The 23,870-nt window shown below is 40.2% G+C and overlaps 1 protein-coding gene across 3 annotated transcripts; it reads left to right on the top strand.

The window, feature by feature from the left end:
• The first annotated feature begins 558 nt into the window (after positions 1–558).
• On the top strand, positions 559–16,899 carry ppm1f (protein phosphatase, Mg2+/Mn2+ dependent, 1F). Of its 3 annotated transcripts, none has more exons than XM_061037465.1 (8): positions 559–654; positions 2,358–2,596; positions 6,158–6,285; positions 6,430–6,632; positions 7,472–7,660; positions 8,270–8,413; positions 9,335–9,428; positions 13,165–16,899. In XM_061037465.1, the coding sequence occupies exons 2-8, from the start codon at positions 2,427–2,429 to the stop codon at positions 13,554–13,556; spliced, it is 1,320 nt and encodes a 439-aa protein (XP_060893448.1). In that variant the 5' UTR covers positions 559–654; positions 2,358–2,426; the 3' UTR covers positions 13,557–16,899. The 3 variants fall into 3 exon arrangements, with proteins under 3 accessions (XP_060893448.1, XP_060893446.1, XP_060893445.1); XM_061037463.1 differs by lacking the exon at positions 559–654 and adding an exon at positions 698–864; XM_061037462.1 differs by lacking the exon at positions 559–654 and adding an exon at positions 698–898.
• The last annotated feature ends 6,971 nt before the right edge of the window (positions 16,900–23,870 follow it).

Below are 23,870 nucleotides of genomic sequence, written 5' to 3'. Positions count from 1 at the left end.
GGTCTATTTGACTCTAAATGAGAGTGTAAATGCTAAATTAACATTGTTCTGCATTAAAAATGACTTGAAACATAGTGATTGAGACCATAAATGCAGTAAGAAAATGATAGTGCATCTTAAAAGTAGCAACAAATTCTCATAGACTTTTTTTTTTTTTTTTACGATCAAACATATTTTTGCAACCATTAGAGTTGCTTGTGACGAAAACTTCCAAGAATGCATTAAGAGGTTTATCTTTGTTTTGCCACACAATAACAAAGGTCAATTAGTTGACTTGTTCCTTGTTGCTAACATTATTAGAAAAAAGTATGTCACTTGAAATTACATTATGTAAATTTTTTGTTTCCTTTTTGTTGATTTTAACTTGGGGAATGTTAACCCCCAGTGTGGGGTAAAGTTCTCTAAAAATAGTCTATTTAGTGTCTGAGTTGATAGTATAATATCACCACTGTTTAATGTCTGGCCATAGACTGTAAATATTTAGGGTCTGGCTCTTTAAATTGACACTGAGCGGAAGTGTGATGACGTAGAGGACAGTGGTCCAATAGGGAGTGGAGCTGAGCGCAGATTTCTAAACATGTACTGAGTGTACAGTCTGTGGTTGTGACTGCACTGTTAGCATCTTTGTTTTTACCATCAGGCCTCACAGCGCAGGTTTGTGTCTCCGTTCAGTGATTTGTATTAACTCTTTGTCTGACACAGGGCGTGTTTCACTCACTCACTCACACACACACACACACACACACACACACACACACACACACACACACACACACATTCATACTGTGTGTTTCTCAGCTGTGTAGTTTGTGTACATGTTGTTAGCTACTATGCTAAGGGACTGTTCCGATTAAGCTAACCCAGGTAAGAGGAGGAAACGCCTTTTTATGCTGGTCGGGTAAATATAACTTTTATTCCGGCTAGTCATGAATAATGTTTAAAGTAAGAAATAACGTGGAGCACGTAGAGACCTCTTACTGCTGTGTCACAACTCGTAAAATCATAATTTTAACTTGTTTGGGGAAGAAACTGTCTACCTGCAGTCTCAGCATGTTTCAAACATACAGTGTTAAAACATTATACCACAGGTGTTGTTCTGTTACTACGTTTTCACTTTTGTATGCAGCTGCATCATAAACATTTACTTTAGCTGCTACTTTCATAAATCGTTTAAAGCAAAGCAAGTTTATTTACAGAGCACATTTCAGCAACAAGGCAATTCACAGATCTCCACACAAGACATGAAAACATCATGACAAAGGGAAGACAATACTTTAAAAAAATTACTTAAACCTATAACAGTCATATAGAAGATTAAATATGATAAATAAAAAAATCCAAGATCTAAAAGAAATAAAGAAATATGTCATTAAAACAAAAACAGTGGATATAAACTCTGCACAGCAGAATAACATGGTAACTCACGATATGATACTGTAAGATATACTCACATGGACAACGATAACAATACATTAAGATAAGTTAAATTCTAACAGACAATGATACAATGATACATCTCAATATCCAATTAACTGAAGAAATTAAAATGCCCCTAAAAGAGGATGGATGTATTTTGTCTCTGCTGTTTGATGCAAGGTTGTAAAAAATGTGGATACTTTTATACTTTTTTGATACCACGTGTTTGAAAACGATATTCACTGATTTAAATAACCCATAGTGTCGAGAAGTATTAAGAAACTTTAGAACTTGACTCATGTTTTAACACAGACGCTCTAAGGGTACATGCATTCATACATTTTAATTTACTCTGTTTTCTCGTGATAACAAGTAGGCTACATTTCGGTTGTTTTTTGAGATCTTGTTATCTTGAGATAACAATGCTTGATGTCCTGTGATGAAGAGTTGATTTAAGTTGTTTTCACAGGACTCGAGAAGACAACAAATTAACTCGATAACACAGGGAAACAAGTCGACTAATCTTGAGATAAAGAGACTTGATAAAAAAAACGTGATTTACTCATTATCATGTGAAAACAGAGTAAATTAAAATGTATGAATGTATGTCTGCTTAGAGCTTCTGTATCTTAACAAAAGCTGCTACAAGAAAAGAGAGAGCAGCAGTTCAAACTCACTGGTTGGAAAATTCTGATGTTTGGTGAGTTCTTGTATATCTCAAAAAATTGCACAAATACGTTAGCAACATTTCTGAAACGTTGCTATCGATTTGTGTTAAAATAATATAATTTCACAGCTTTGTAATTATTTATATAATCTTGTCATAATCTTGATTGATTTGTTAATGTTTGTTCCTGACGCCTATATGTCTGTGTTGTGTGTACATCATTAATCTGAGAGAGTGATGTCTGAAGCCTTCTGTTCTGTTCTCTACCATCAAGTCTCCACCTGTGACCTGTGAGCAGAGAGCACCCGTTCACCTGAGAGTTCAAAGCAGACGAGTCAGCGAGATGGAGGAGGAAGAGGAGGCCCGATGCTTTCTCAAGAGTTTTGTGGAGGAGTTCCCGGCTCCTCTGGAGGAGGGCGGTGTGCTGCCTGTGAACCCGCTGAGCCGCAGAGTCTCTGAGGACGAGCTGCACGGGGAGAGTCTGGAGCTGGGCCTGAGGCTGCTGACGGCCAGGTATGACCGCAAACAAGACGTAAAAAAAACTCTTATTCTACCTGTTTGATCTGAAGGTTGAGAAAGATAAGATTAAATACACACACAACTAGATCGTCCAATGCTCTCTATGCGTTTGTTCCATAAAGTTTGAGTCACTGTAATTAATATTACTCAACAGTAAAGTTTTCAACATGCAGGCTCATGTTGTCATACTGAATGCCAACATGAATCTGCATGTTGCTTTTGTAATCACAACTTTAAACTTTAAAGCTCCTGTGAGCAACTTTCAGGTTATGCTGATTTTGGCGCCCCCTGTGGACAAAGTGTAAATCTTAATTCTGTGCACATCTCTTGCTGTTCTTGTGTAAGTTGTTTTTCAAAACTGTCATACTTCTTTATTTTACATGTCTAACATACATCTCATAATGAATCGCTCACTTGCCGTTAATACCTCATCTCACACCTACCCTGCAACAGGCCTTAAAAATAATTGTAAAGAGATAATCAGTCTTGTTGCTGAAAGTCTCGTTTGCTTTTTTAGTCATACAGAAGCATCAATATTAATTTCAGTCTGTTTTATAACCAGATAAAAAATGCTCACTGGTGCAATAACTTCATTTTTGTAATGACATAGAATCAGATTGGAGATTCAGATACTTACAATGTGTGTATAACTGGAGACTGCAGGCATGAAGCGTGAAAGATAATCTTTAAATGAAACAGGTAATTAAAACATCCCCGGCTCATGGTTAAAATATCTCTCTCCAAAGTGTAAATAAAACTTAATGCAAAGTCAAGTTGTCAAGAGTTTAAACTTTAAATCAGTTTCCACTGCAGAACAATTCATAATCTTTACGTTTTCACATTTTTGCATCACATGCTTCACTTTTGTGAGCAGGAAGAAAGGACAAGAAAACTAAATGTGAAGTTTCTGGCCAGGAAATGCAGCATTGCAGGACAGAGGCCACAACTGCTCACGTGCAATGCATCCTGGTACATGTAGGCACTGCTGGCACTGATGTACATCAGCTCATACACAGAGAAGGAGAAAACCTGCTGTATAATTAGTCCAGGATTATTTATTATCAATGAGTATTCATTTGAATATCACAAGATGAATGAGAGTAATCACACACACACTGAGGTGTAATATCTGAGCTGTGTGTGTGTGTGTGTGTGTGTGTGTGTGTGTGTGTGTGTGTGTGTGTGTGTGTGTGTGTGTGTGTGTGTGTGTGTGTGTGTGTGTGTGTGTGTGTGTGTGTGTGTGTGTGTGTGTGTGTGTGTGTGTGTGTGTGTGTGTGTGTGTGTGTGTGTGTGTGTGTGTGTGTGTGTGTGTGTGTACACATTCCTCACATGCCTCACAGCTCTGCTCCTGCCCGGCTCGCTCTCTCTGCGAGGTTGAATCTGCTGTTTGTGTTCATTGTGCAGCAACAACAGAGCACTATCTGCTGACACACGATTTAAAGACTGAATCCCAGAAAGAGAGCTGCAGAAGAACCGAGCCAAAACAACAACAACAAAACCTCCCTGATCATTTATTACTCCATTACTGTCATCAGGGTTCGATATTAATTTACATTTCTGGTGTTTCTTTGACACTGAAGACAATTGGATAATAAAATAACTCATTATACATGACATGATGTTAAAGACTGTGTAAAGCAATAACACAAATGGATTTTATCAAGAGGGGCTTCTCATCCAGGGACAGCAAGACTTGAAACAGGCTGGCGATGAAACGTATTGGTCCTCTCTCCCCTCTGGGATTCTGGTGATTCTAATGTCATCTCTCAGATTAAAACCATGAGAGTTTTTGCTGGAGTTGGTGCACGCCCTCGTGGTCTCTGGTTTGGAGTAAGGAGATGCAAGCTGTCTAAGGCGGTCTTTTTCTCCTCTTGAAGTTACATTGAAATCAAACATGTTTGATATTATTGCAGGTCTTTAGTCTTGTCTTGTGCAAATTGTGTTGTTCAATGATGTGACAACTATCAACAACCAATAGCAGCAGTCTTTACTGCACAAAACAGGAAGCAGCAAACAAGTAAACATGTCTAGGAGGAGAAGGAAGGTGTGGTTCTCCTGGACTGTGGAAAAGGAGGAGAAACTGGTGGAGTTGTGACGTGTCCTCCCCTTTGAACCACGATAAAGAGGAGACGGAAAAAAAGGGGACAGGAATTACTGCGGCCCCATTGCATACTCACCGGCGACATCCCCCATTGTCACCGGGATGTGAATTGCATCATTATTTTCTGGATTTCGATGACTGCAGCAATTTCTGTTCCCTCTTGGAAAAAATGTGAAGGACACATCGAAGAGGAGTTCTTGCTCTCTCCACAACACCGCTAGTTTCTCCTACTTTTTGGTTTTCTCCTCAAAAGTTAAACTGAAACCAGGTGCATGATGGGAGATAATCTCAAAAGGAATCTAGTCGTAGACTCACAGCTAGTGACCCTGCAAGATCTTTGCAAAATCTTAGTCTGAAGCTAAAAACTCTGTGATTTGTTAGGTGTGAGAGGGTGTGTCAGTCTTCTGTTGTATGGACGGCATGAATCCTCACTATTTCGTTAATTTCTCCACCTCAGAGCCCAGTCGAGTCTTTTGATGCCAAAGTTTGGTGACCTCTCCTGAATGTTGTGTGGCGGACTTGCTCCCCTTTATTATGTGGGGCAGTAATGACAGACAGCACTGCACGATCTGTAGGAGCCACATCCTATCAAAAACTTTACTCGAGCCCGGCGGTGTCGGGTCGAGGCTGTGTTCTTTTTTTTTTTTTTTTGCCTCTCATCATTTTTCCACTTGTTTTGTTAGTTATTTTCCAAATTCAAAAAATGCAGATTTAAAGTTGAAACTTGAAGTAGCTTGTAATGGAGTGGGAGAACTGAAGATGCTAAAGCACTTAGTGCTTTCTTGAAGCGCTCGGTGGGTGAGATTATGCCATTGAACCAGATTGTCATCTACAGGGTGTTTGAAAAGTGTTCTTATTTGACTGGTTCTGCTTTACAAAGACTTTTAGTGGTTTTATAGATTTACATGACTGTGTGCCAACAATCTGAGGTCAGTGCTTTGTCCTCTAAGTTGTTTTCATGCAGTGAAGGATGTAAGGAGAGATGTTAATACACCTTAAAGCTCAGCTCAACATACAGCAGGAACATTTCTCTGCTGCTCCGGAAGACTTCACATCCTGTCTGCAGAAACACCATTGTTCTCTCCACGTCCTGTTTCAGAGCACAGCCTCCTCCACAAATCTGCCATAAGCCCTTTTCACACATGCAATGTTGAACATGTGTAGGCAATTCAGGACAGGCTTAGGCTTATTGAGCACATGTCCAGGTAAAGTCAGGGGGAATAACCCGGCTGTTTGCTTTAACTCATGCAGCTCACCCCGAATTCTTCAAGAAGTGTTCAGGACTTTTGTGCATATGTGAAAATGGTTTGTGAAAACATCTGCAGAAAAGGAGTAACAGGCCACAAAGTGAATCTCACGGCGTCATTATATTTTATTTCCTGTAGTGCAGTGGATCACGCCTTGTCATGTCTTTACAGAGCATGTGTTTTATTATCTTGTGTTTGTGTGTTCAGGGCTTCTCCCTCAGGCCTCAGCACCCTCCTGTGTCAGGAAGCTCTGTCCCAGCTGCTGCAGGATGATCTCTCCCCTTTCCACTGCCCACAGGATGCCGAGGCCAGCCAGGAGGAGGAACACAAAGTCTGTAAGTGGCAATTTTAGAAATGCTGTTATTTTGAGTTGCTATTTAATGGTATGTGTTTATTTATGTATTTATTTGAGTCCTTTAGAGTTTTGATGATACCAGAGTTTTAAACTGTGTCCTCTATGTGCTTTATTTTACCCTCAGTGCTTCAGTCAGAACAAGTCCAGCGTCACTTCCTCAACAAGCTGATAAATGTTGCACTGGCGTGGCATCAAAAACTCCCCTCCCAGCGCCCCTCCCCCTCCCGTTACCTCCACTGCTCCGTTCACGCCATCAAGAACACGAGGAGGAAGATGGAGGACAAACACCTGGCTTTAGCCGAGTTCAACCAGCTGTTTGGTATCAAGGTACGAGACCCTCAGTGAAACTCAGAAGAAGGGTTGTCCTGAACCAGAATTTTAAACTTCCACAAGATTCTAGTAAAAACCAAACGATGTTGATACAGATTTTGACACCACCACAACAAAAATCAAAGTTTTAAACACCCAGTATCTGATGATTTCTTGTTTTGGTCAGAAATTGCAGGCAGACTCCTGCACACTGACAAATGGCACAAAAACATTATCAAATTTTCAGTACCAAAACATGCCCTCTATTTTCTGCAATGAAAAAAAAGGTGGTGCAGGTTTTTTGTTTGCCTGCAATTATTTTATTAGTTGCTCTCCTACACACCTGTCTTTTGAAATAGAGAATCAAAGTATCTTTCTATTTTTTTAATTGCTGCTGCATTTGTATTAGGGTTTGTTAAAAATATGACTGAAGTACTGAAGCAATACTATTAATGCTGTTTTGCACTCAAAGCACTCAGAATTGGGTCATTTTCTTGTTTTAAGTTTTCAAAAATATCTTGCAAACTCCTGAACATTGTCTAATCTGTCGAAGCGTTGTTTTTGCGCAGATTAGACAATGTGCAGGACTTTGCCTGCAACTTTTCATGCATCAATTCCTCTCCTTCGGCCCTGTCTTATGGAATCGATGTAGTTTTAATTAAGTTTTGGTACTTTTTAATACCATAGCTATTGTTAAAATAACAGAGATTTTTTCTTTTAAAATGTATTATCGCAAAGCTTCTAAGATTCTGACGTTTTGACCACTTTACAAAACATTGTAAAAATCACAAACCTGTTCAATCAATATACATTTTACTAAACATTTATTTTCCTTCTCTCTTTGTGCTCTTGTCCAGGATGGAGTGAAGCGTGCCTACTACGCTGTGTTCGACGGCCATGGAGGGGTGGATGCCGCCATCTTTGCGGCCACACACCTCCATGTTTCCCTGAGCAGACAGGAGAGCCTGCAGAGCGACGCAGCTGCAGCCTTTAGAAGTGCCTTTACACACACTGATGACATGTTCAGATGCAGAGCCAAGAGAGAGGTACTGAAACATCACATCCACACACCTTGAACACACCAGTTCAGTCCGTGCACGGTTTCACACGCTGGTTTATTAAACATTGTGTAAACAAAGCCTTCAAATGTTAGTATGTTGTCGTCACTATAGCATGGGAGCTGCAGCTATTCAACTAGAGGAACTCTTGTTTTACGCATGTAAATAACTCCTTAAAACCTTTTTCTGGTTAAGCTGCATGTCTGAAGAGCCACAGCCACTGTGCCACCTTTTTTTACCCCGACTTTATCAGATTTTTTTCCTGCCAGGCCTCGAGGGAAAATGTGTACAAGAAGTCGGAATGAGCTGATGTGTGAAAGCAGCAACGTTTATGTTTCTATCACACGACAGTTATGATCTTTGTGCACATAATGCATCAGCTTCATTTAGATACAAGTACAGGGGGCTCAAAGGAAAAAGGTTTGGAACCACGGGTGTAAATTAATATTTTATATATTCATATTTCATTTAGAATATTTTGTTGCCAATTTAACATTTGAGCTTCAGTTCTACAGATTCTAGGGGTATGAAGTACTCGGAAATACTTAAAGAAATGACATCACAACAATCTGTGTGTGTGTGTGTTCGTGTAAACAGCGTCTGCGGAGCGGCACTACAGGTGTGTCGGTGCTGATCCAGGGTCAGGAGCTGACGGTGGCCTGGCTCGGAGACTCTCAGGTGATCCTGGTCAGAAAAGGACAAACTGTAACCCTGATGGACCCTCATAAACCAGACAGAGAGGTGGGGATAGAACACACACACACACACACACACACACACACACACACACACACACACACACACACACACACACACACACACACACACACACACACACACACACACACACACACACACACACACACACACACACACACACACACTTCATTTTAAACATGAAGGCCCTCTGGCGCCCTCTAGTGGTAAAAAAAAGTGTGAAAATCGATTATCAGTCGCTCACAGAAGATGTGTTGAATCTTCATGTGTACACACTTCCTTCTCCCAGCTCATTTCAACGAACACAGACTTAATAATAAGCACACTGTTTTTATTTTATCTAAATGATAATGATTAAAAAAAAAAAAGTAACTTCAGTGTGAATGATTCAGAGAGAGAAGTCAAACCAGGGATTGTAATATATTAGGCTTTATTGATACTGGTGCTTCTATTGCATATTGCTCTGATTTAAAAAAAAAAAAGGAAGAAAATAATCTAGTCCCTTTCATAATGATGATCAGTTTCAAAGAAAAAAGGCTCAATCAGCATCGCCTGCCTGCATGGCTCAGAGGGTTTTATAGCAGGGTATTATTCTGTCAGTAACCTGTTATTAGGGCCCATGTGTCGGGTAGTGATGGGTATCTTTAGGATTTTATCAATACCATTATCCATAATGATACTTATCTATACTCCGATGGTTATTTGGTGCAAAAGATAAACGTGTGCCATGAAAAGATGTCTAAATGTAAAGACAGATCTGTAAAGAGTATTCTGTTTACTGCTTTAACACCTGAATAAAAACTAAATAAATATATATATACAATATATATATATATACTATTGCATTATTTAGTTTGTTGCAATTCAAATGAGATGTGTGGAGAAGGAGTTTGTCAGAGGAGGTCTGATGTGGTCGTTTTTCTTCTTCTCCCTTCATCGATCCAGGATGAGAAACAGCGGATCGAGGACCTCGGTGGCTGTGTCACCTTTATGGGCTGCTGGCGTGTTAACGGCACGTATGCTGTTTCCAGAGCTATAGGTAAGTTAAACACAGCCAACACAAATATATCTCATACTTTAACTTCATGAGGGACTTAATACACTGAGTGTTGACATTTTCAAAATTGCGATGACTCGTTGAATTTCAGAAGTTAATCGCATGTTTGAAATTCCATCATTTTGCTTTTCTAAACAGCTTTTGTTTTACTTTTATTACAAATGTGTGTACCGTATTAAGTTAAGGGTACTTTTGAAATGAAGAAGTGAACTTCCAGTACTGTATATCAAAGGCTACGACATTGACCTAACCACGGAAAAAAGGAACTGGATATGATCAACAAGTAAATAAAAAGCACCAACAACCACAGTAAAAAAGTGAAATGTTTGATGTTGTGAGGTGGATATTGTCCGTGCTCTATACACCGGTGATGGGATTCAGAACATGTTGCTGATTTTTTTTTTTGGAATACTGATCCAGATGCGACTCATCTATTGTGAAAAGTCAACTGCATGGAAGTGTGCTGGAAATGTCTGTTAACAATGCAAAAGAAAGGATCATGAGTCAATCAATGTCTTATTTAGTCTGTCTTATGTCTTTTATTCTTCAGAGTGTCAAGACAAATGGTTTGACTGGTAAATGAAGAGATTTAAAACAACAGTGAGAGATGTTTTTCAGTGAGAGATTTCTAACATTAGGTTTATTGCTTAGATTTCTAGACCCCTTAAAATTTGGTGGTGCATTGTTTGAATTGCCTATATAAGGAGTGTCGATACAGGCGCAGTCAGAAATATCAAATACATTTTCTCATACATTTCAACACGTCGCACAACAGTAATGTCAAGGAAACTGCAAGTCTGGGTATCTTTGATATTTAGCTATTTGTAAGAAACCTTCTTCCATGCAGTATAGACAAAACAAGAATATTACTTATTAACTTATTGTTGTAGTAAAAGGTGTCATCGACAGTAAACATAATTTTTCCATCACATTTCCCTCCTTTTGATTATATTTTAATCACCTAAAAGAATAAAATCAGTTATGACAATCCCTAAGGTTCAAATCACAACATCATAAATTTCACATTGAAAAGCAAGTCTCTGTTTTTGTTTTTAATGTAGCCATTAAAAAATGGCAAGCATTAAGTCACAGAAGATTTAAGACACATCATACTTCGTCATACTTATCCATGTAAGTCACTGGTGTCAAAGAGAGAAGCTTCAGTTGTACTGCGCTTACTGCGAGCATTAGCATGGCACACGGGTCTAAGTTTTGTACCACCGCACCACCACCAAACATCAGCTTGGGGTTGAATCTGGGAATTAAGTTGTGCTGAGTAATCCGTGTAGGTGTATTTACAATTGGTGGCATAGCCTACATGTACAGAGCCAATTGATCTGCGATAACATTCAAAAGTGACATCGGTTGTTGGTTTCAAGAAGAACGGTGATCTGGTCTCGGGTGCCAGCTGCCGGGGGAAACAGATAATGTAACGTCTTACACTTAGTAACCGGGGTAGACTTTAGGGTGAACAGCTAATGCATAAAATGGGTACCTTTAGGGTCAGAGGTCAGATTTCAAGTCAGTGAAGTTGTTAGTCTGCTCGAGCTGTGAAAAGACGAGTGTATGTTGAACCGGAAACATAATCAACATTGAAAAAATTAACAGAACAAAGACGGTGCCCTGAAGGCCACATAGGTCCAGGGTATCGATAGGGGTGACACGGACGTCTCTGCTCCATGGTGTCTGTTGTCGTCTCCTGTGTTTCTGATTCTTCTGTTATGGCCTATCTGGGGTGGAGGGATTACTAGCACTTCACCCTGTTTTTTTCTTATCTAACAGTTTGTGTGCAAATGTAATGTTGCAATGTTATTTCTAAGCTGAGGGGCGGTTACCAGCACACGTCACCCTCTTTTAGGCGCTCATCAGGGGGCCTTTTCTACCTTTTGATCTGCCTACTGTTTTCTCTTTTCAATCAGAGCTGAGGTCCGCTCAGATCTGTCGTCCGCTGCTCCTGCTGGTGCATTGACTTTCCTGAAATGGCTTGCGTGTACCCACGTTGCCCGTTCAGTGACCTTCACAGCTGTGTGGGTGACCAGCAGTACCTGGAACGGGCCGCACCAGCGCTGTTGTCTCCACTTGTTCTTGCAGAAGTTCTTTACCAGCATGTGCTCGTCAGGCCTGATGTCGTGCAGTGGAGTGTTCGCAGAGAGGGGCAGGGCTGTCTGTGTAGACCGTGACAGATCCGTGTGCAGCCAATTTGCAGGCTTCTGTTAGCGCCACCAGCTCTGCTGTCTGTGCATCAGTGGGCAGACAAAGCAAGGTGGCTGGGTTGAGAGTGTTGCATCTTTTGACCGTGACATGGTGGTGTGATATCGCAACCACCGAGCAGCAGAAAGGTGTGAGGTTTTCTGTTCTGCCAGTAACTCTGAAACTGTGTGAGGAACAAGGAGGGTTAGGGTCTGAATAACCCACAAAGTCCTGTGAGGCCAGAACAGCACGTTCAGCAGTGGCAACCGCACACTGAGCTCTAGCCACTGGGTAAGTAAAGTAAGCCACAGGTTTAATGTGAGCGCCATGTTTCTGTAGCAAGACCGACATCATACAACCTTCTCGCTCGTCCACACATTGAACGAAAGATTTAGCAGGGTTAGAAACACCCAGTGTGGGAGTGGACTGTAGGGCTTTTTTCAATGTTTCGAAGGATGTTCAGTCAGTTCAATCAGTCCATTGAAGGGTGCCTGAAGCAGTCAAACCTTTAGCATGCGTGATGTCTCGTAATCAGTGAGAGAACATTCCAAGGAAAGACATTGCTTGTTTCTTGGTGATAGGTGTGTTCATGATGGCAGAAATTCTACTTGAGACTTCCCTTGTGGGGTCTCCCCTAATATAATGGTAGGGGAAACACTGCTGTAGTTTGGAAAGGGAGGCTTTATGCCCGTCTGCTGTTAGATGTTTTAGCAAGGCAAGGGTATCAGCATCACACTGCTCTTTAGAGGGGGAGGCGATCAACAAATCGTCTACGTACTGTAAAAGAGCCGAACCCCCCAGGTAAAGTGAGAGCGGACAAACTGTGTGTCAATGCTGCATTGTACAGCGGAGGTGAGCTTGTGAAGCCTTGACAAAGTCGAGTAAAGGTGTATCTTTTTCCGTGCATATGGTCAGAAAGTGGGTTGACAACGTCGGATGCAGTTTCAAGAATATCTTCAGCCATGGTGAAAATGTACCCACCACTGATAACTGTACAAAGGAATGGTGGGGCTGAATTTCATTTCAGTTCATGCGATGGTGTCAGCATCGCATGAACTGTTTCTGGAAATCCTCAATCCATCAGGTGTTGAGGTGAGAACAATGTTAAACGCACACATCAGATCTTTACCGAGCAAATGAATTGTGCAGAGTTCAGAAACCAGAGAGGAATGTTTACTAGAATTAGGACCTTCCTCTACGAAACGTATCAAAATATTCTGCTGCTGTAGAGAGAAAGAGAAGCTAAAACAGAAGCAAACATGTGTATGTAGAGAGCAGATTTAAGTAGCTTTAACAGGTAAGAAATGGGTAAATTGTGGCTGTATAAAAACAGTATAAATAAGCTTGTGCAGACTGAGTGTGAGTCTACATGTAATGCAATTCATCACAAAGCATATAAGTAGTATTTAAACAATTAGAATATGGTAGCTGTTGGTCTTAAGCTGCCTTGATTGTTTAGTTTTTGCTGTAAATTCCTCCCTGTTAGCTGCTGCTGCTAACCACACCCCCTCCCCCCTCCCCCCTCCAGGTGACTTTGACCAGAAGCCTTACGTCTCTGGGGACGCAGACAGCTCCACAACCCAGCTCCACGGGGACGAGGACTACCTGCTGCTGGCCTGTGACGGCTTCTTTGATGCGGTTTGCCCGTCAGAGGTCCCACATCTGGTCCTCGATGCTCTCCAGCAGCCCGTTGACCCCGAGGAGGGCGGTGAAGACGCTCCGCTGGATCAGTCCGATGACGCTGTTGGACTGAGAGTCGCTCGGCGGCTGGTAGGTCACGCTAAGGCTGCCGGTTCCAGTGATAACATCACAGTGATGGTAGTGTTCCTGCGTCCGCCGCTCCAGCTTCTCGCTCAAAACTCCACTGCGGGAACAGCTCAAGCTACGCAGGTCTCCACCTCCCAGGATGCACCTCAGTAGTGAAGGAAGAGGTGTGTAGCACAAACGCCACTGTGCCAAGCTACTGATTCATTTCTTCCATTTTTTTTTATGTGCTCAGGTGGTGTTAAAACATCCTGCAGGCCTTTGAGCTCATTGGATACAGACACACACACACACACACACACACACACACACACACACACACACACACACACACACACACACACACAGCACATCCAGTTTATTTAAAAACGGTCTTAAATGTGTTAATGCCCCTAACTAAGATCAAAATCTTTGATCCTGGTTTGATACCACATGCTGTAAATGATGTAATATCCATTATTTTTATGTTCCATAGTACCGAAAAGTTCCAAAGTAACAAATGTAAAAACAGACATCTTTAAACCCAAATCTGAAGCCAGTGGAGAGCGAGAGAGAGACAGCACAGCGGTGGGCGATCAAGTGAAGGAAGTGAGCACCAGTAGTAACAAACTAAGTGGTGATACATAGAGAAAAAAAAAATGTTGTTTTCTGATTATTTCACAGCAGTTACTCTCTTAAGATCTTAGAAACAGGCGAGAAGTCGCTCTCCCTCCTGCCCGCTGCGTCTGTCTCTCTGCTCTGCCCTCTGTGACAGACATTACAGTTTTATTCTCCGCTTGATTAAGTCCCTTTGGAATCTAATTGATATGCACACGTTAACTTAATTAGTTTCTGTTTTAGACAGATAGAGAGCAGAGGACAGAGACAGTGATGTCACCTGGTCCCTTTGTTTTGTAAAGGTCACGACCTGCAGACTATTATTGAGCTTCTCATCACTACACTGAAATGTTCTGAATGAGAATATTCAGACAGAGCAGAATCACTGCACACACTTCTTCTGGTTATTAACGATGACTCAGAGGACATGTTTCATTTTGGATCTACATTATTTGTAGGAAAATCATATTTATTTAGCTTTTCATTTTAATTAACAGTATGTCAAATGTTGGTGATGTGTTCAGTGAGCCTTTCTAATGTTCAGGTTGAAAATCCAAAATACCTGTATTAACCAGTTTTGGACACCCAGGAGGTCATTTTTTGTTGCCTTGGTATCAAAACAGGAATCGACATGGTTTGATTTTTTTTACTAGTATCGTATCAAAATTCATAACTCTGTTATTGTGACAACGCTACCCCAAACATCTTCCCCTTAGCGGGAAAATAACCAGCTGTTTGTGACTTTTTAGAAAGGGAAGCCACAATTTTAACTTTAAGTCGATTTTTTAAGGTAACCTTTTTTTACTAATGTTATATCAAATCTAAACAAACAGTTTGACTTTTTTTTAAAGCAAAACTCAGAGTGTTTATTTAAAGGGCTACCAACAACTCAAACAGTTAACAGCTGAGGGGATTAGTAAAGTGTCAAGTTAAACAATTTAACTTAAGAAAAGGAGTAGGCATGGATAAAAGTTTATCAACAGGTTCCTTCACAGGCTTTAGGTTTTTTTACTTTCATCAACTCTGCAACGAAAGTGTTCTGACGAGTCTGTTACTTCATACTATGTGTTATTTATTATCAAGCTGTAGGTCTCATTATGTTCTCTAAGCATTATCAGTATTATTACATTGATCATACAGCATATCCATCAGTTCATGACTTTTAGTTCTTCCCTGAGGCGACCTCTTTAATTATTTATCTTGCCTGTTAATATTTTGGGGTCTAAATGACTGTAAAGGATCAAAGTTCTGAATTACTCCCCTAGTGTTGCTTCATACAAATATTTTTTTAAATTATGAATGAGAAGCTTTTTTTTCTTAAACCAGAAAAAGCTTTAATGTGGCTCTCATTTAAGCCACCACTCCATTGACAAATACAGTCATCTTACCTCACAGAACACAGCGTGAGTGTTTCTTGTCTCGATCAGACAGTTTGTGTCATTTTGGTGAGTTCAGATCCAACTTTATATTTTCAGTATGGACTAAAACACAATGAAATAACTGATCAGAGCAGCGGTAGACCAACTACGAAGGAGTAATAGGGCCACATTAAGGGGGAAAACAGAGATTTGGAGTTTACGAGATTAAAGTCATGCATTTACGAGAATGAATTTGTCATGTTAGTCTATAGTTATGTCAGAAGAGCAGCCTCCTGTCGGAAAATGAGGAACGTGGAGCATCTTGTGAAGTTATACTCTAGTCTAGTAGGTCTTACAAATAAGAAGATACTTCTTTGTGTAGCCTGTAGTATTAACTGACCTGCTTGAAAACAGTTTGACAAGGTCTCAAAATATCTGAATAGTTGTGTTGGGGCTTTACTTATGCAGATATGAAACTACACATGCTTTTGGCATATCAGGACCCTGAAAATATACCGCAAACAAATTGGGGCTTTCCTATTGAGAAAGAACCACACTGAAGTTGTCTCTTTTGTGGCCGAGGAAAGGCTGTATGTTTTCTCCTTTCATCATGTTAGCGCAGGAGGATGGCTGCTCTTCTGATACAACCTTTAAGAATTCTAATTGTAACCATAGTCATAAATCAATTTATGAATTTCATACCGTAAAATAGCGACTTTAATCTAGAAATTTTAGAAAAACAAATCTTCCATATTCGGTCGTAACAAACAACTCTGGCGTCTTGAGAGGTAAATTTACAGTTTCTGCCAACGGAGTGTGGTGGCTTTGAAAAGTGATTACACAGCAGTTTCTTGTTTCTATTGTTGTACAAATTAGTCATTCAGACCCCCCAAAAAACATGTATTAAAAAGAGCACATCTAATGAAATACCAGAATTAATCTGATGCCTTTACCACTCAGTGAGTAGCCTTCAGTGAAAGCGTTCAGTGTGGAAACATGTACAGTTTCAAAAGTGCTCACCAGCCTTAAAGAACTGAAAGCAGTTGATTTGTAATGCCAAGCAGTATAACTATACAAGTATTTAACTCTGTGTACAGAGCAGGGAAGCACGAGGATCGAAGCGGTATAACCTGCCTTTATTAAAGGAAACTGGACCTTGTCTGTTTTGGGGGTTTGGGAACAAAAGGACAAAATGATTTAGAGTACAGTCAGTGTTTTAATGATGAGGCCGTGTTGTTGTGCCAGATGAACTCAATAAGCTTAATATGCTGAGGTGAGGGAAGATTAATGTGGAACATGTTTTACAGTATTTCCGAGGTTTTCTATTGTTACTAACATTTCTTGATCATGCCTTTATAAAAATATCAAGATTTCATCTGTACTGACAGATTAAAAAAAAGCACTGTAATATTCTGTATCGCTGAAAAGACCATGCAGTGTGCTGTTTTATAAAATGTATTAACATTAAGTCTCACATTTTAATAAGCTGTAAGTTTTAATACGTTTCTGAAATAAAAGGACCTGATTGGTTTGGAACAAGTTGAGTGCAAGGTTTTTAATTGTTTTCAGCTACACGATGGGATGTAAGAGATAACGATCAAGATTAAAGGTCACATATTCTCCTCCTTTTCAACCAGTTTAAATAAGTCTCAGAGCTCCCCAAAACATGTGTGTGAAGTGTCTTGTTCTAAATCCACTCTGATCCTGTATTTGATCATGTCTATAAACTCCTCTATTTCAGCCCTGCTCAGAACAGGCTGTTTCTGTGTCTGTACCTTTAAATGCAAATGAGCTGTTTCTGACCACGCCCCTCCCTGGAAGGACTTGGGTGGCTCTGGGTTTCTTATGCTGCATTCATGTGGTGTCGGACAAATCGGAAAAACAAGTTTCCAAGTTGTAAAATGCACATGAACACCTGCTCATGTCGTAACTAACAACTCGGAAACTCGGAAAAGAATGAGGTGCCCGACTTCCCGACTTGACGTCATAATCGTCATCAGATGTGGCGCAAAATATGTTTGTGAATGTTAACATACTTTTATTTAATTCAGGTATTGCATATCAACTTTTTGCTCAAATATAACTTTTAACAGTAACATTTCACTGATCTTCTTCGTACCATCAACACTTTTTTGTGCTGTTACAACATTCCAACTTTTCAAACTGAAATCACTTGAACACACTGAAGTCGGAAGAACGACTTCCCAACTCGGAAACTTGGACCACCCGAGCAGCACATGAATGCAGCATCACACCATGCCCAACTGTTTACAGTGAGAAGGCAGACTCAGAGGGCAGAACAAACACTTAGCTGTGGGAGTGTCACCCACTTGGGGGAGGGGGTTACTGCCCTTTGTGATGTCATGAAGGTAAAATCTCCAAACAGCCTGTTTGAGCACACATTTTCTGAAAAGTGGAGCAGGCAAAAGACGGAGAGGATGGACTTTTCTCATAACAAATGTTTGTGGGGGGGGGGGATGATGGGGGGGGGGGGGTGTAGACAGGCTAGGGACACATTGGTGTTAGAACATTTTTTATTTTGCACATTATGTGACCTTTAAAGAGTTATTATACAGTAGATGTGAAGTTTTTTTTCTAAAGAGCTTAAAGTTGTCATTGTTGAAGACTTAAAGAATTTAGTGGCTGAGCCTGAAAGTATACACTAATTACTACTAGAATAATTACTTTCATGTGTCAGACACTATTAGTTTGTATTGAATCAAAGTGTATTGACAGTAACAGAACCAGACAGACAAAAGGACCCACAAAGGCAGGCTCACACAAGGGAGGATACAAGAAAAGGGCACAGGTTATTAAACAACCCAGGTCGATACACAGGTAATCCAAAAATACAGAAGCAAACAAACCCAAGAGGTGCAGGCAAAAGGTCAAACACCAAAAAATTCACAAGAGAAGAATGCTGAAAGGAGGCGACACAAAGGAACACACAACGAAGTGGCAACACGAGAGCGGACACAGGGATTATATACACAGACAATCAGGAATAACGAGACACAGGTGTGTACAAGGCGGGAAAACAAGAGGAGCAGGATCTGAAAGACAGAGACATGGGTACGTACAAAATATGACAGGAAATGGCAATAATTCTACAATACATGACTTGAGGTAACTTGATGGGTTGTGTCAGCCAGACCATTTAGAGCAGGGGTGTCAAACTCATTTTTGTTCAAATGAGACCCCCGGGGGGGCGGACTATTTTATTGCAACAAACATCAACATAATTAAAAAAATAGACAGTTGTAGTGTGTGCAAAACGCAGACTGTTCATTGCCTGGTACTTTTCGAAGGAAGCTATAACTTACAGTGAAAAATAAACATTGGCACGCAAACACTTGTATTGTAAAAAGTTGTATTGGCAATGAAAAAAGTTTCACTGAAGAACAAATCACATGAATTCAATTTTAATTTTATTTATTTTGATATATTGCATTCTGGTGTGTTTTCCAATAACTATCTTCTGATATTTTCAAATAATTTTTACCGAATGACTCTTTTTTTATGATAAAGGTGGTTTTCTGTTTCAGTTCTCTGTCACATCTTTGGCATGGATGGTAGGGTTTGATGGAAGGAGCAATGAGAGTGTTATTTACATATAATCTGCACATTGAAGAGAAATGACTCTGAACCAGCCGTCCTACTTGAATCACCTCTGATGAAAATGGCTTCTACAAGTTCACCTGAAGCTTCTAAACCACAGGTAAGGCTGTTCATCTCTGCTTTTGTCCCTTTACATACTGGAAGGGTTTAAAGTTAACTTTTAAAAGACAATATTCTTGTTTTGCAGAGTTCCACTGAAACAAGCGCTATTGTTTGCCAACACGTTTCACCTGTGGCAACATTATTGCGCCTACACAAGAACTTCAGACGCTAAGAAAAATAAATCAAAAAGACTTGTTTGTTTGGGGCGCTGGTGGCACAGTGGTTAGTGCGCACGCCCCATGTATGTATGGAAGCTGAAGTCCTCCAAGCGGGCGGCCCAGGCTCAAAACTGACCTGTGGCTTATTTCCTGCATGTCATTCCTCACTTTCTGTCCCCCTCTCAAATAAAGACAGAAAAAGCCCAAAAAGAAATCTTAAAAAAAAACAAAAGACTTGTTTGTTTGTCGGGGGTCTGACAAATGCGTATCAGAATGCAGGTTTATTGCCAAGTACATTTACACATACAAGGAATTTGACTTGGTGTATTGGTGCTAAACAATTAACAAGGAAATAAAGCAGAACTAGCAACAACTTAAATAATACAGTATAAGAAGCTATTACAATATATAAAATAGAATTTAAAAATGTAAAATATAAAATATAAAAAATAAAAATAAAAAACACAAAATGTACAAAAGGTGCAATGTAGGAGCTGTGCAATGGACTATGAGGAAAAAAAATCAGTTCAGCATTCACATTACTTTGATGTTTTACTGACTGTGGGGCTGATGAGAGTCTGGGTTATGTGGGAGGAGGGGGGAGGGCAGGGACATTGTTCATCAGGCTGACAGCAGTATCTTGTGGCTACTGTGTTGGTTGGAACTTGAAAATGTTAACATGGTCGGAATCACAAAAATCGTATCTTTCTAGTGATGTATAGCACGAGTGAAATATACAGAACAGCAGTTGTGTACATGACGATGAAAAAAAAATTACAGTTTCTATTGTTTGTAGATTTTCAACACAGACACGTTTGCAATTCTGAATTTTTTCAAAGTTGTCTTGGCCTCTTAAGAACTCCAATCTATTGACAAAAAGTGCAAAAAACAGATGTTTTTGTTGTTCATTGATAAAATTGTTAACGTTAATTTATCTTCAGTTCATTAGGCATTGAATTAAGTGATAAACTGATGTTGCAGTTAAAGTCTTTGTTAATGGATTGACAGTAAACAGAGTTAAACTTTTGATTAACTGTGCTCACGTCTGCTGGGAATGCACTTGACAACAATCTTCATACGGATTGTCAATGGATATTTGGATTTAGACAAACACGGTTAAAAATCAAAGTCATGGGGCGCCAGTAGCCTAGTGGTTAGTGTGCGCCCCATGTACAGAGGCTATAGTCCTCCAAGCAGAAGGCCCGGATTCGAACCCGACCTATGGCTCCTTTCCTGCATGTCACTCCCCACTCTCTATCTCCCTGATTTCCGACTCTGTCCATTATCCTATCTCTAAGTAAAGGCAGAAAAAGAACCTTAAAAAAACAGTCAAAGTGATGTACTTAATATTAGCACTGCTTCTTGTTCAATCAACTCAACTGATAGGAACAAACGGTTCAATAAATACTTTGTATATAACTAAAGATATGATAACGCCACGTTTAGCTGGGCTGTTTTAAAGATTGCCATCTTTTTTTTCTTTTTACATGTCTGTTATCTTCTTGAAAGCACATTATACTGAGTAAAGTTAATCCTGGTTTGAGTCATATTTACATACATGATGAGAAATAAAACACAGAGCTCAGTTTCCAATCAGGAGAGTTTTTATTATTTTATATCAAAAAGTATTTACAGATAGTTTCCTTCATATACACACAGAGAACATGGAGAACTTGACGTTGAGAACTTTTCTACATATATTAAATTAACAGTACAAATGCAGTGCTGATGAACACGTATAAAAAATGAAAGTGTTTCTCTTCCTCTGATTGGTCCTCAGACTCTCACAGCTTGGATGTGGTCTTGGGACTCGATGAGCTCAGGGTGTTGGTCTGATGGGAGGCTGGCGTCGCGCTCACAGCTGCCTTCATCTTCTGACTGAATCAACATTTGACAGTGTTAGTAAAAAGCAGAGACGGGTCACAGCAGTACTTTCTTAGTTTACGGTGCTCAGTTCATCTTACTTGTTCTTCAGAATGAGTTTTCCTAGCGGTGACTCTGGGTTCACACATTTCTTCATGTTTGCTGACGTGATGATCCTGAGAGACAAAACAGAGTCTGGTTAGAAAAACAACCTGAAAGATCCAGAATAAATAAAGTCACTAAATTCAGTTTACTCACGTGATCTCTGTGCGAGAACAGAAGACACTGGGCTCGTAAATGACCGGTCCGTCCTTGATGTGCTTAGGATGGATCCTGCCAATAAAACCGTTTCGACACTTGCATGTTTCAGATCCGTTGTTTGATTGGCCTGTGTGAAGAAACAACACAAAGACGCTCATTATCAACATCTGATCGTCTTTAAAAATCAGTCAGAAAACTGCAGGATGAACATTTATCAGAGGCAGGACGACATGTAGCCTAAATTAGTTTTTAAAGGAATTCACGTACTGGAGAAATTTCTTTTAAAACTAAGAAAATCGTAGACAACTGGTTACCATGGCGACAAGTGATGGATGATGCACAGAACAGGGAAACTGTGATGCATCATTCATTTACAACATGGATAATATACTGATGGAAAGGGGTTATTGTGGGTGCAGAAACGAATGAATGCTTGTTATGTCTAATGTGTGTGTGTGTCACTTTCTGTTATGTTTTACAGTCTAATAGGAGCCTTAAGTAAGCCTTTTTCTAACAATTAAACAGATCAGAACTACAAACAAACTCTGAAATGTTAGCAATTTCTGCAACACTCTGTCTAGTAAACATGCTACACAAACATGAACTGAAATACACACACCTGCACAAACAGGATCCTGTGGACATGCACTAATGGAGAGGTCTCAGAGTGAGGGGGCTGCCCACGGCGGGCGCTCCTGAGCTTGTGGGAGGGGGGGTTAGGTGCCTTGCTCAAGGGCACCTCGGCAGTGCTCAGGAAGTGGCCTGGCACCTCTCCAGCTACCAGATCAATTTCCGGACTTGGTCCGTGCCGGGACCTGAACCGGCGACCTTGGGTTGGGAATCGGAAGGTCGCCGGTTCAGGTCCCGGCACGGACCAAGTCCGGAAATTGGTCTGGTAGCTGGAGAGGTGCCAGGCCACTTCCTGAGCACTGCCGAGGTGCCCTTGAGCAAGGCACCTAACCCCCCCTCCCACAAGCTCAGGAGCGCCCGCCGTGGGCAGCCCCCTCACTCTGAGACCTCTCCATTAGTGCATGTCCACAGGATCCTGTTTGTGCATGTGTGTGTATTTCAGTTCATGTTTGTGTAGCATGTTTACTAGACAGAGTGTAAAAACGAATTTCCCCTCGCGGGATCAATAAAGTATAAATTCTTATTCTTCTTCTTAATACTCAGTTAACATGATTCCCCTTTCAATAGATATGTTTGTCATCAAAGATCATTTTAGATAAAAACCTGCTGACTCAGTAAAAAAGATGTTATTACATTTCTCTGTAGCTCTAATTAAGGGCGGTTTAATAAGTCAGATCTGTCTTATGTGTTGTCTGTCACTCTTAAAGGTACAGCGCACTGTGGACCTCTGTGACTCTCAGACTGGGATTATGTGTTGCAGTTCTGTTAGTCATTAGTTCATCTTTGTTTGGTGGTTTAGTTTCTTTATTTGTCAATTAATAATACATCCTGTGTTTTTTAATTGTTTAAGGATGAACTTTAGATAAATGTCTGTTGTGAACTACATTTCTGTTCAAAAGTGAGTCATAACTTAAATGAAATACACCTTTGTATCTCTGTTTAATCTTATCAAAAAGTTGAACTAAGCAAAATAAAAAATGCAAGATGCAGCATCCAGAACAAAGTACAGAGCCCCCCCCCACCCCCACCCCCCTCGTAAAAAAATCACCCAGCTCCAAGAAAGATAAAACAGCAGAATATAAATAAGGTCTGTCACATTATACAGTAATATTATCTCATTATGATCATATCAAATGATAAACTAATTAGAGGAAGTTTTCTCACCTTGTACACAGAGGACGAGCAGGCAGGTGAGGAAGGTGACGACAGCTGGCTTCATGGTTGTTTCTGTAGAAGGATCTGGATCTCACTCCTCTGTGTGTGTGAGTGTGTTCAGTCTGGACTCTGATGGTGTTCAGTGTAAGAATGTCTCTGGTTTTATAGACAGAGGACGCCCACACAAACACATGCAGGACTTCTGTTGAGCAACACCACACACACTTTCACTTTCCAGTTCAGCCTAACTTTCTTCTTCTTTCATTTTCTCTCAAACATCCTGTTTCTCAGAATCACTCCTTGTCTTTAAGTTGCAGCTCCAGGTTCAGTTCAGAAGAGCTCTTTGCTATGTCTACATAAAGGGGTGTTTTTTATCTAAAGTTTCATCTTATTTAATCTTACACACATTATTTAAGTATTTTCACTCCAACATTTAGAAAGGATTCCCTTCATGTGTTTTTGTTGCAACTTTCTGTATGCATCACGTTTTGATGTTCTAGTTAAATGAATGGTGTATTCAAAGTAAAGGTCCCAAAAATGTTGTAGACAAATTAGACATATGCAGATCTTTGCGCAGACTTTGTTTAGCGACTGGGACCAGTTCAAACTTTTCATTAAGAAAGGAAAAATGACCTTTTCCTTGTTTCCAATTCAGACACATACTGTAGGTTCATATCATTATAAAACACAGAATATAACAAACAAACAAAAAGACAAAGAAACAACAC

Source organism: Labrus mixtus, chromosome 5 (genome assembly GCF_963584025.1).
Source record: "Labrus mixtus chromosome 5, fLabMix1.1, whole genome shotgun sequence".
NCBI classification, from domain to species: Eukaryota; Metazoa; Chordata; class Actinopteri; order Labriformes; family Labridae; genus Labrus; species Labrus mixtus.
This window is presented reverse-complemented; position numbering and strand designations above follow the sequence as displayed.

Coding starts and splice junctions, on each gene's coding strand:
- ppm1f (XM_061037465.1), top strand. CDS start 2,427: ATGGAGGAGGAAGAGGAGGCCCGATGCTTTCTCAAGAGTTTTGTGGAG. Junction 6,286..6,429: donor GGAGGAGGAACACAAAGTCT/GTAAGTGGCAAT, acceptor TTTTACCCTCAG/TGCTTCAGTCAGAACAAGTC. Junction 9,429..13,164: donor TGCTGTTTCCAGAGCTATAG/GTAAGTTAAACA, acceptor TCCCCCCTCCAG/GTGACTTTGACCAGAAGCCT.